Source organism: Pollicipes pollicipes, unplaced genomic scaffold (genome assembly GCF_011947565.3).
Source record: "Pollicipes pollicipes isolate AB1234 unplaced genomic scaffold, Ppol_2.1 Scaffold_7261;HRSCAF=8764_pilon_pilon_pilon, whole genome shotgun sequence".
NCBI lineage: Eukaryota > Metazoa > Arthropoda > Thecostraca > Pollicipedomorpha > Pollicipedidae > Pollicipes > Pollicipes pollicipes.
In genome coordinates this window covers 33,933,095-33,945,362 of record NW_023597054.1, presented here as the reverse complement: position 1 = coordinate 33,945,362, position 12,268 = coordinate 33,933,095, and the positions used below count along the sequence as shown (strand labels likewise).

Genomic DNA, 12,268 nt, shown 5'->3' with positions numbered 1-12,268 from the left:
CACCCAGCCCCATCCAGCCCATCTACCTCGCTCCGGGGGCACAAGCTTTTCCGCCTTTCACATCAGGCGTCAAGTCCTGATGACCTCTGTTTAAATAATTTTGATTGCTAGTGTTTTTACATATCATATATTTTACATATATTTTTACGTACGTATAATTTTGATTGCTAGTGGAGTTGAACTCTATCCCCAGCAATGTTCAGTCTTCGACTTATTTCATTTCTTCTTTTATAACTGTCGACTATTTGTATTTTTTATGTCTCTCCTATGCGACTTTTGTATTTATCGACTTTTGTGCATTTCAACTTTTTGTCCTTCGACTTTCTTCCTATTCGACTTTATTCCCGTCAGCTTTTACTCTCTTCGATTTTTTGTCGCCCTACTTTTTGATTCCACTTTTCCATTCAGCTTGTTTCCGTTCAACTTATTATCCGGGAACCGGTTATGTGAGGCATGATAGTGGAGGCTACACCCCTCTCTGTCTTGCATATTATGTACACATACGGCTTTACATGAAGGAAACATAACGAGAAAATCGCACTTGGCGTCTCCTCCTCGTTGTTCCAGGGGATCCATCGTCATAAGCAGGAATCCAGCGGGATTTCCAAGACTGATTGCCCACTTTTTAGCCATTGCAGAGACAGTGCAATGGATAGCTGGACACATGTCATGCAGTCAGCAAAGGAGTCACCGACATGAATTGCCGAGTGCGCCGACATAAATTGCAGCACCGAAGGCCACATTTGGTCGGTTCGTCAGCGGACGCTGTTGCACAATCCCGGCGTCGGAAAGGTCACAGTGGCCCCGAGCTCGGCCCAGACCGGACGTGACCGGATAGGTCCCCACCCCGCACACCGTCAGCATCCGACCCGCACTCCTATCTCAGCCAGAGGGCCGCCGCCGTCCTGTCCGCAGTCCACACAAGTCCCAAAGGCCACGCCAACGACTGGCGCTGACGGCAGCAACGGCCAGTGATGTGTCCATGGGTGTTACTGGAGCGAAGGCCGGCATCATCATGCTCGTAAACATGGCACGGAGAGGGTAGTGACGCCACGAACACATCGCAACATCCACGTAAGTATTTGCGGGATACGACACCCATGCATGTGGAGATTCCCTTCGCTGAGATGTGCTCGATCGATCGCGTAGATGCGCTCGATATGCTCGATCGAAGTGTGTACAGAGTGACGATCGCTAATCTAATGGCTAACTACCTATTTTCCACTGGCATGCATGTCGTTGTGTTGAGCGTGTATACACCACGTGCAGGCGCACACTCAGATTTTCGTGTGCGGGAGGCAATCTCTGAAGGGGCACCAGATATTTTTATGGGTGTAATTCAAAGTCTTGTATTTGATTTCGTTGACTGGATGTGAGGGAGGTGTGAGTCGCATATGACGTCGGACGGGGCAGTCTTTGTCCGTCAAATTAGGGAGGGTCTAAATGGCCGACAAAACCTGTTGACAGCCCATGCTCCGACCCTATGTGCATCAACTGACATGAAACCTTCACCATTCGATGCCGCTTGGTCAATAAGCTACCTTCCAGAACATGGTGACATTGGGTCAGGCTAAATGTCGCCAAAAATACAAATAACCGGGAAAATAACGCTCCAAACAACACCATGCCCCCAGCCCATGACACCAGTCACCACCTTTTTCGTGACCTTTGACCTGACTCAAGGTCACCAAGCTCTTAAATGATAGGATGCCGACCATGGTGCATTGATTGGTGAATTTTTCATGACGATCGGTGCAATAGGCTAGGAGCATGAGGTTATCTGCAGCCAATTCAACTGTTTGTTATTAATATGGTTTCATGCCTTTTTGGTGACCTTCGACCTGGCCCAAGGCCACCATGTTATGGAAGTGATAGGATTTCGACTATGACACATCGATTGGTGAAGGTTTTGTGGTGATCGGGGCCACAGGTTTAAAGCATGGGTTGTCTGCAGCCAATTTTGGTGATTTGAGCCGTTTTTGATGACCACTTACGTGACTCAAGGTCACTATATTCTGGACAGGATTGGTTGTCGACTTTGGCACATCGAAAGGTGAAGGTTTCATGCCGATCGGTGTCATAGGCTCGGAGCTTGGTGTTGTCTGCAAACCTAGTTCTCTTTTTTGTGTGTATTTTTGGTGATCTTTCACCTGGACCAAGGTCACCATGTTGTGGAAATGATAAGTTATCGAACAAGCGGCATCGAATGGTTAATATTTCATGTCAGTCGGTGCCATTGTCTCGGAGCAGCGGGCTGTCAGCAGGTTTGGTCGGTCGTTTGGTCCCTCTCGTTAAAACCTGGTGTCAGTTACCGTCGTTTTTTGTATAGGTCCGTGTAGTTTACAAACGGACGTCGGCTGGTTAAAGCCATGATGGAATACTCTACTTTCACAGATAATCGCGAGATTACGCTAAAAAACAGATCACTGCACTGAACGATCCAAGTATCTAACACAGCCATGATATAATCCTTGTCAAAACGAGTCCAATTCCATCCAGTTTTTTTTCAAGCCACCCATCTCCGCGTCCCCATCTTCAAGAATTGCCCAATTCCATCCCATTCGGTTCTCTGAAACATTTTTTTTTTGTAATGATGCTAATCGATGCATCGCATTGCGGCTTAATTCGACTTCGAATGGTAAATAAGATATGCACAAGCATCACATGTATTGATGTCAATTTCTATAGCTATGGGTATCTCATTTCTGTTATCCAATTCATTTTGGGAGGCCAATTTCTCGACAGTTCTTATACTTAATCCGACAAAGTCTTGAATTTGTCAAGGGTATCGACGGACTTTATGATTTCGAGATCAGTGGCATGACAACTTTTTAAGTTCACTTAAAAAGTTCATAACTAAACACATAATTCGGCCCAACGCACTGCACGGCACATTACTTCTGACATGTCAGGATGTCACTGATCTCAAAACCACAGTCCGTCGAAATTTGTGACAAAATCGCAGCCTCATAAACTACGTATAACAGTTTTCCCTTATTTTGATTTTTGCGTGTCCGAGGAGTTCGTTTTGACCATTCTGTTTTGTCTGTGCCGTATATGTGGGTGAGCGGCTTTGTGGTGTGTGTGTGTGTGTGTGTGTGTGTGTGTGTGTGTGTGTGTGGTGTGTGTGTGTGTGTGTGTGTGTGTGTGTGTGTGTGTGTGTGTGTGTGTGTGTGTGTGTGGTGTGTGTGTGTGTGTGTGTGTGTGTGTGGTGTGTGTGTGTGTGTGTGTGTGTGTGTGTGTGTGTGTGTGTGTGTGTGTGTGTGTGTGTGTGTGTTGTGTGTGTGTGTGTGTTGTGTGTGTGTGTGTGTGTGTGTGTGTTGTGTGTGTGTGTGTGTGTGTGTGTGTGTGTTGTGTGTGTGTGTGTGTTGTGGGTGTGTGTGTGTGTGTGTGTGTGTGTGTGTGTGTTGTGTGTGTGTGTGTGTGTGTGTTGTGTGTGTGTGTGTGTTGTGTGTTGTGTGTGTGTGTGTGTGTGTGTGTGTGTGTGTGTGTTGTGTGTGTGTGTGTGTGTGTGTGTGTGTGTGTGTGTGTGTGTGTGTTGTGTGTGTGTGTGTGTGTCTGCCACTTGATTGGTATCACCTGCAAGCCAAGCGGCAAGGAGTTTTGAAATTAAGTTCTCACACGAAAAAGGCCTGCTGGCAGAGCGCACCTGAGTCACGTCAAAATTCTGCGCTTCACGAAAATGAGTGCGTGGTGAGCGAAAAAAAGACGCAAAATCCCCACCGGTTTAACACAGGCGATGCCAATTTCGCGACGACCGGCGGCCCGACACACTTCGTTTCCCGGGTCATATCTCGATAACCAAGGATCGCAGCGACATGGAATTTGCACAGCCAAGTAGACAATGGAATGAACCATGGATTTGGTATATATTATTAAATGATAGCTCCGTCTGGAAAGAAACAGATCAAACAGCATGTCGCGAAGTGATCGAGCATGTCATTGTGTACATCTGAGATGCATCAGATACATCTAGTCTAGTTGATTTGGTGACAATTAGAATGAAGTGCCGCATGACTGACTCGTTAGGTAAAGGAGAGAGAACGAGAGTGGGAGGAGAGGGATGGGGACAGAGAGGGAGAGAGAGGGGGAGAGAGAGAGAGGGAGAGAGAGAGGGAGAGAACTAGAGAAAGAGAGAGAGATAAAGAGAGAAAAAGAGAGAGAAAGAGAGAGAGAGAGGAGAGAGAGAGGGAGAGAGAGAGAGAGAGAGACGAGGGAGAGAGGAGAGAGGAGAGAGAGAGAGAGAGAGAGAGAGAGAGAGAGAGAGAGAGAGAGAGAGAGAGAGAGAGAGAGAGAGAGAGAGAGAGAGAGAGAGAGAGAGAGAGAGAGAGAGAGAGAGAGAGAGAGAGAGAGAGAGGAGAGAGAGAGAGAGAGAGAGAGAGAGAGAGAGAGAGAGAGAGAGAGAGAGAGAGAGAGAAGGAGAGAGAGAGGGAGACGGATAGGCAGATAGACGGATAGACAGATAGACAGGCAGAGACGACATTCTTGCAAAATTGTTGCCGTATGCAGAGTAATGATTCGATGCCGTGATCCTCAGGCGCACACACATTCCACAGTAATGTTGAAGAGAGTGCTTCACATTTCTATGGGGTTTTGAACCGAAATAGTCATCTTGAAGATCATTCGGTGCTGCTCACAGCCCTGCCCTTCTTAAGACCTAACCCCCTCCAGTTTCTGAGCTACACGCCCGCGACGATGGGCAGAATAATTCGGGGAGAGTATTGCAAGGCCACCTTGGTATTTATGACACAATAAAAACGTTATTCAGTTTTTTCATTTCTTAATGAGAGAAATTCCCTTTAAAGGAAATTGTGCTGATGTTGTCCACAGTGAAATGATGTGTGCTTTGGTAGTTTCCGGCACAACTCATGCAGGGACCGCCCTTGTGAGCATTCATGCGGTAAACAGCAAATAGTTACATTGATATCTGCATCGACTACGTGTTAATTTCTCATACGAAATGCTCCAATCATTATTGAATTTAGCGTTTGGCGGCCTGATTTCTTCTAAAAACGCTCCACATGCCCTATCTAGAATATTTTCAGAACTCTGTGGTCCCCATATTCCATTTACAGACATGCGTGTTTGCACTTATTTACCCCTAAAATGGTGAGTTGCATCTTCCTCTCAGCCTAATGACAATTTTATGATTCCCTAACACCAACCATGGCTTTCAACGGCCTTGGGGTCTATCACACAAATATTTTTTATGTAGTTATTTGCTTCCCAAGTGCTTGCAGAAGACGAATGACAGTCGCAGTCCCGACCCAGATCTTTCGGTTTTACTCACTGAAAAGTCGCTCTGGTGTCCTTCCAGAATACGTAACCTACGATAAGATCGAGGTGACAGCCGGAGAAGACCCTTCGCAGCTGTGTAGGAAGGTGGCAGTGCGTGAGACATCATTCAGACTGGAGTGGGAGCAGTGCTCCTCCCAGCAGAGGGTTGTCTGCTTCTCCGACGACACCACGGCAGCGGAGACGAGACCAGCTGGTTACCGGCCGATGCTGACGGTCTTTAGAGACAACGCCGCACAGCGCAAGGCCGCCCATCAGACTCCGAGACTTCAACCTGTCAAGAGCACCGACGACAGCGATGACATCGACACGGTGCTGCAGGTGTCCGACCCGGCTCAGTTAACGAAGCTACGGCTGAAGGTGCGCTGCGGTGACGGAGACAGCGTCGTAAAGGACCACTTTGTCCTCAGCAGGTCCGAGTATGAGACGAGCTGGTGGCTTGGTAACTTCACCGTGGTGAACCAGCTGGTTCCTCAGGTCGAACGTAACACCCTCGGCGTTGGGGCATTCTGGTGTCAGCGTTACGTTGAAGGAGTTGTGGATCCGGTGACCAGCAACAGACTCTTCGTCACGACGTCGAAGGACATGCGCCTGCTGGTGGGCAGTCGCGATCACGTCGTGAGTCTGCTCCAGTCGCTGCTATCTGTTGAAGACAGCCAGGACGACTACTACTTTGAGGAGGGTCCTGGACGCGGAGGAGAGGAAGTCTTTGAACGTGTGCCGGCTTCATCCGACTTTGAAACAGAGTTGAGGCGGGTGACTCGTCGCGCTGTTGGTGTCGGCGGCGCTGGTCTGCAATACTTGGGCTTGTATGATTTCTTTGACCCATCGATCATCCGCGGGTCAGAGATGTCCAGTGAGACCTCAGGGATTGTCTCGAACATGACGGTGACACTCATGGTGGATGTGCGGAATGTAAGTAGTCATATCTGCGATGAGCCTCATACAACATTCCCGTCTTGAAAGACATTCAAAGTTTCCTAGACCACTCTTTCCAAACGTTGTCCTTGTCGAATCACTACGGGTCAGATGTAAGGGAGCTGAATAATGAAAGCCTTTGTCGCTAATATTTGGCTATGAAGTACCGTATGAAATATTGTAAACATATTAAGTTATTATTTTCCTTTGACGTATAAAGTCATGAGAAAGTGACTTTTACAATTGCGTTTGCATGATCGGTCTTTCAGGGCAAAAGGCCGTGTGTTCAGATTGAATTCGGTCGATGCGTTACTTACTGTCGGCAACTTTTTCAGGTTAACGCTTCTTCTCTTCCAATGGTGTTCCGGTGCCAGGCTGGGAATGTCCGGGGGCCGCCGACCACTGAGGCCGAAGTGACGCATTACCTGTGGGAGACCGTGGCAACCCCAGGCTTCATCCCGTCAGAGCCAACGTGCCTGACGGACGGCGGGTCGGCGCGGGTGGAGAGACGTTGCATCCCAAGTCTGGACAGAGGAGCAGCGTGGGGCGCCTTCTGCGCGGCTGGCGTGTGTCACGACTACCTTCCCCCCTGCGAGCCGCCGCCGGCCGTGTGCCCCGAGGGTTTTGTGCGGAACGCCGCAGTGATCGTCGAGAGAACGCTGGCTTCAGTCGTAGGCCCCTTTTGCATGCTCCGTCTGAGCGTCACCCACGCGGATCGCGGAGCTGCTTGTCGATCTCGGCATCCGAAGGCGTTCGGGATGGACCCGCCTCAGCTGCTCCGGGAGCGGCCCGATCAACTGCATGCCGTCATCGGTGACGGACCAGTTTGGCTGTCAGCGCGCAGGCTTTGGCAACAAGGACCGCTCTGGCCGGTGCCTTCTCTTTTAGCAGACTTAATTAACGACAGCAGGGTGAGCCTGGACTTAGATGGGAATCTCGACTGTGTCATTCTAACGCCGAGCCTAGTTATACACAGTGTCCGCTGCGATGAGTCGCACGTCGTGCTCTGCGTGGTGAGGACGGCGCTGTATTTCTCCTCTAGCGCGGCCAACGGCCTGTGGTCCCGCAACAGCTCTCTCGGTGAGCGCGTGTCGGTCGCCTTGCTGGTACCGGCCTTGGACCGCATCATATCCATCGCTGTTTCCGACTCTCCTCCTGTCCTCTGGGCATCAGCGGCCGACATCTGCGCGCAGAGCAACTTTTCCCTCGCCAGTGTAACGTCGCAAGTGTATCGAGACGCGGTGGGGCTCTTGAGTAGATCTCTGTACGGAGCAAGACGGCTGAAAATGGCGGTGAACCTGCTGCGACGTGACGGCGAGCTACGATGGGCTGACGGATCGCCGCTGACGTACCCCGCCCTGTCACCATCGCTCTCCATGCTTCGGCACCACGACCGCGGAGTCATGAACTCTCGCAATGGCCAGTACAGCCTTGTCAGCGCTGAAGAGTCTGCTGCAGACGTTGCCGTTTGTGAGAGGGTAATCCGTTTTGACACGCCGGTGCTACATCTCTTTTATGGAGAGTTCAAAAATGCTATAGAAGGCTCAGCAATTTTCCTCAGCGTCACGAATGCTGACAGCTTTTTAATTTTCCCCGATCAGGTCCGGACCAACAGGAAACAGGCAAGGGCATTCTTCAATTGCTTTGTTTCTACCAGCCAGAACTCTGATTTGGGATATCGTGTAACTGAGATGCGGGTAGTGAGCAGCGAAGATCCGTCCATAACATTGATAAGGATCCAGCCGTTCGTCGATTTTGGCTACCTGACATGTGGTGCGTATGCCGTGGAGCCTCACGGTTACATATTGTCCAACGCTCTGCTACTGACCCAAAGAAGCCTCCAGCGGTCCTACACTTTATATGATCGAGAGTATTTAGTCGGCTTGCGACCCTCGTCGGCGGACAACAGGACCGGCTTGCAGCCACGGAGAGACTGTGACTCCACGTTTTGCCAGGGAGTGTGTTCGTGTTTCAGCTGGCCGCTGAACAGCACACCCGGTTTTGGCTTCACCTCATTGTGGCTGCGACCTCTGTGGGTGACGAACTCAGCCGACAAAGGTGTCATCGAACATTACCTGGCTGTCTTGGGCAGCCAGGTACCCTCGGTACATAGTCGCGGTATCTCTAAACAACTCTCGGTATCTACTCGCCGTCGTCAACAGACCTCATTTCCGCCTGCCGACGAACCTCTGGTGCCCGACGAGATCGAGTCTGAGAACGGTGAAAAGATCGAGGTTGATGATCCCATGTTGATCCGGAACTGGTTCGCGTCAATACTGGTGACCCTGAAGCCGGCTCGCTGCTGTCCTCGGCAGCGCACCGAGCAGCCCGTACGGCTGACCTGGCCGCGGACCTGCACCGGCGACGCAGCAGCCACCTCCCTCGAGCTGTGCGTGGATGGCGGCGGCCGACCGGCGCTTCGTCGCTGCGTGGGCGGCCCGCTAACGGGCGTCGAGTGGGGCCCGGTGGAGCTGGGCGGATCGGCGAGCGCCGTTGTCTCCAACACCTCAGGCAGCCTGCACAAGCTGGCGCACACGCCGGTAGCGGCCAGCAATGTGGTGCATACGGCCGGCGAGCTGGAGCGACTGACGAGCTCGCCAGCACTGCTGGTCGCACAGGACATCGCCTCAGTGGCGACAACTCTAAACAACGTGCGGTGGGAGTTGGAACGACGGCTGCCGAGCACGGCCGCCGCCGCGCTGAACCTGCAGAGAAGCGCCGTCATAGCCGTCGACCAAATCATGGACGCGGACTCCGCGGTGCTGGAGGCGGCCACCTCGTCACTGGGCGCGGGACCACGGAGCGTGCGTGCGCTAGAGCGCATTCTCGTCACATCATCCGCGGTGAATGCCCCCGTTGTGACGGGCAAGAACGTGGCGGCGCGGGCTGGTGCATTTAGAGGCGTCACCTCGTTGTCGCCGCACATCAACGTCTCAACCGTGCGACCAGTGACGGATACGGACCCCCTGTCCGTGATCTTCGGCAAGGAGGCAGCACTGGTGCTGGTGGACAGCAGGCTGCCGGCCGACGCCGTCTTCGTCACGTTCCGTGACGGGCGCCTGCTGCAGTCGCCCGGCCAGCGCGTCACCAGTCAGGTGGTCAGTGTACTGATTCCCAGCGCATCTGCCGAGGAGGGTCCTCGCAGGACGGTGCTAGCCGCGTTCCGCAGTCGCCCGGGAGCTTCGGCGCCCACTCCAACCTGTGCCTTCTGGGACTTCCACTCCGCTGAATGGTCTACGCGCGGCTGCTGGCTGGAGGAGGTACGTAACGGCAGTGACGTCTGCACGTGCAACCACCTGACCAACTTCGCGCGCGTCTTCAACTACGAGCCCGACATCTACCTGAGCGAAGCGCACCACCGCCTGCTGGATGTCATCACCTATGTCGGCTGCGCGCTCTCGCTTCTCGGTCTGGTGCTCACCATGCTCACGTTTGTCCTGCTCAAGAAGTGGCGTCGCCTGCGCGGCAACCAGATCGTGATGCACCTGAGCGTGGCGCTGACCGGGGTGTACGTCAGCTTTCTGGGCGGGCTGGCCGCCCCCGGATACCACGTCGCCTGCAGCTGTCTGTCGGCGCTGCTGCACTACTTCCTGCTGGCGGCTGTGCGCGTACTTGGCACCTACATCCCTGGTTTCATGCGCAAGGCGAGCCTGTTTGCCTGGGGCGGTTCCCTGGTGCCGGTGATTTGCGTGCTTGCCGTGCGCCACGAAAGCTACGACGGCCACGCGGACATCTGTTGGATGGACTACGACAGTTTCTATTACGCATTCGCTACACCTGTGCTGGCGGTGATGGTGTTTAACGCGACTGTGTTCGGCATGGTGGTGCACGCGCTGAGCTGCGGCCGCCAGAAGGGTCTGCGAACCAACCAGTCGGAGCGGCGGCAGGCACTCACACGTCTGCGGGTGGCCTTCGTCATCTTCGTCCTGCTCGGCCTGCCCTGGGTGTTCGGATTTTTGGCAATCAGGGAGGCTCGATTCGTCTTTGCGAGCCTCTTCTGTGTCTGCAACATGTTACAAGGTGAGATATTCGACAGGCGGGGCATTTCCTTCGATGAGATGGCTGGAATGTGTACCGGGCAGGGAGTACATTGGACACACTTTTGACAGATTTGTTGTCTGGAGTTTTGTTGTTAATTGGTCAGATCACCCCTCTGAGCAAACCTTTCTTTCATTTTTTTCTGGCATCCGACACATACATTTTGTCATCGCTGTTTGGTGGACCGTTTTTCTCCACGTCCAGCATTTTAAAACCCCAAACGGTGTTAGGATATATTGCCATCATTGAACAGCGTGCTAACAGCTACCCAGTCCATTATCCAGTGCCTAACTTTGATGCGCCCGGCAGGGTTCGCCATATTCCTGCTGATGGTGGTCGGAGAGCGGAGCGGACGAGAGCTGTGGCACACGCTGCTGGCAGGCAAGTGTTGCGCTGGCGAGGACGAAACATCCACCTCCACGAGAGCCCCGACTGCCACTACACCTAGCTCCAGCGGTCCATCAAAATCTGCGCATGTTCAGCAAGAAAGCCGTCTGTGAGGCATGCCAACCACAACGCCTCCGAAGTGCTAAAGGGGTAGGGCCTACCAAAAACAATAGGTTTTTAAGTATATATGCTTAAAGAAGCAGACCGCCTTTCGCAGCCATTCGACATCCTTGGTGATGCCGACAGTATTCTCTTTACAGCGTAATAATTCTGCAAAGTTAGTGTGGATTTAGTGCGTGCGCTGTTGGCGGTGTGAACGCGAAAGCGATGCTCCCAGTATGGCTTCCATGGCTTTACGGCCCAAGATGACCCATTCCCAAGACGATTGCTTTTTAGTCGTTTGGGTGTCTTTGGGTTGAAACATTTACTCCCATCATCCCGATGGCGTTAGGCTATGCTTGCTTTGTGGGAGCGTGCGATCGACATGCGGGATATGGTTTGCGAGTGTCGGTGCGGCTTGCGAACAGTCTATTTGTTCTCACTGTGGGCAGTCCCATTATTAGTTAGCATCCGTGCGCATCGCTACACCATGATATTCTATCATACAATGCATCTGGACCCGTGTTATTACCTGCTTTAGATGATGTTTGTTAACTACACCGAAATGAGAGAGCTGCTTTTTGCTCAGATCTTTGACACACACTGAATCATCTGCTTCTTTATGTTATGTTCACTTAATTTCGTTTCCAAGCTTGACAAGCGACAAACTTCCCGTCGAGTTCTGGTTCCGTCTTTTCGAACGGTACGTCCAAGACACTAAAATGAGTTTAGCGTCTTGGGCCCATGCAGAGACGTCCACATACATCAATACAAGATAACACGCGCTCGCGCGGGGTCAAATTGACCCCCCGCCGAAGGTTTTCCGAAATGATTTCCGAACAGGGCGGCGTAGCCACGCCAAATTCTACAGGGCTGTAGAAAATTTAATGGCAAATTGTGTGGCACCAAAAATGTATATGTATCTTGCAAGGTCGCTGACCTATAGTAGGCCAAAGTCAGGCCATGGTTTCAGCGAAGGAACTTTCTAGGAAATCGTTCAAACTTATCCAACAACGGAATGTTAGACGAAGCCATACATCTCTGAGATCCTTTTTAGGCAACACAACAACTGAATAGACAAAGTGCACTGATCTAAGGTCAGGTATAAATATCAGAACAAGGTCAAAACTAACCTGTTTTATTACTTTAGCGCTTGCTGTATGGGGTAGTTCCTGGTGCTCATTTCGAATTGATTGATAACAGGAGCCGCATTATACAACGTCCATATACTTCTTAAAGGTCAGAATAGGTCACTGACCTAGATTAACCAAGGTCAACGTCTCGTTTTTAGGAACATATTGCCTAGCGTAGTCTTTGTCGTTTATCAAAATGCAAAACTTAGTAGTCTGGTATGATTTTGGTCGCCATGACCTTCAAAAGGTCAAAAAGGTCACTGACTTTGGATGAGAACGTGACCTTTTGCTAAGAACAGTGATCTAGGTTCCAGGGGCCCTTTGGAGACGAATCTGAAATTTGACCTTGCTTGGTCCTATTTGACCCGAATGTCATAGCCTAGGAACCTCAAACTTTG

At 51.5% G+C, this 12,268-nt stretch overlaps 1 protein-coding gene across 1 annotated transcript; it reads left to right on the top strand.

Moving 5' to 3' along the window:
- The first annotated feature begins 938 nt into the window (after positions 1-938).
- LOC119111324 (uncharacterized) lies at positions 939-11,296 on the top strand. Its single transcript, XM_037235138.1, has 6 exons — positions 939-1,074; positions 5,318-6,210; positions 6,549-6,871; positions 7,190-7,691; positions 8,376-10,233; positions 10,561-11,296. Exons 2-6 carry the CDS (start codon positions 5,503-5,505, stop codon positions 10,749-10,751), a joined length of 3,582 nt encoding a protein of 1,193 aa, XP_037091033.1. The 5' UTR covers positions 939-1,074; positions 5,318-5,502; the 3' UTR covers positions 10,752-11,296.
- Positions 11,297-12,268: the final 972 nt, after the last annotated feature.

What these genes read in the sequence shown, in the direction of transcription:
- LOC119111324 (XM_037235138.1), top strand. Translation starts at nt 5,503, where the DNA reads ATGCTGACGGTCTTTAGAGACAACGCCGCACAGCGCAAGGCCGCCCAT. An exon ending in TCATGGTGGATGTGCGGAAT is followed by an intron (nt 6,211 to 6,548) that starts GTAAGTAGTCAT and finishes CAACTTTTTCAG; the next exon opens with GTTAACGCTTCTTCTCTTCC. An exon ending in TGTCTGCAACATGTTACAAG is followed by an intron (nt 10,234 to 10,560) that starts GTGAGATATTCG and finishes TGCGCCCGGCAG; the next exon opens with GGTTCGCCATATTCCTGCTG.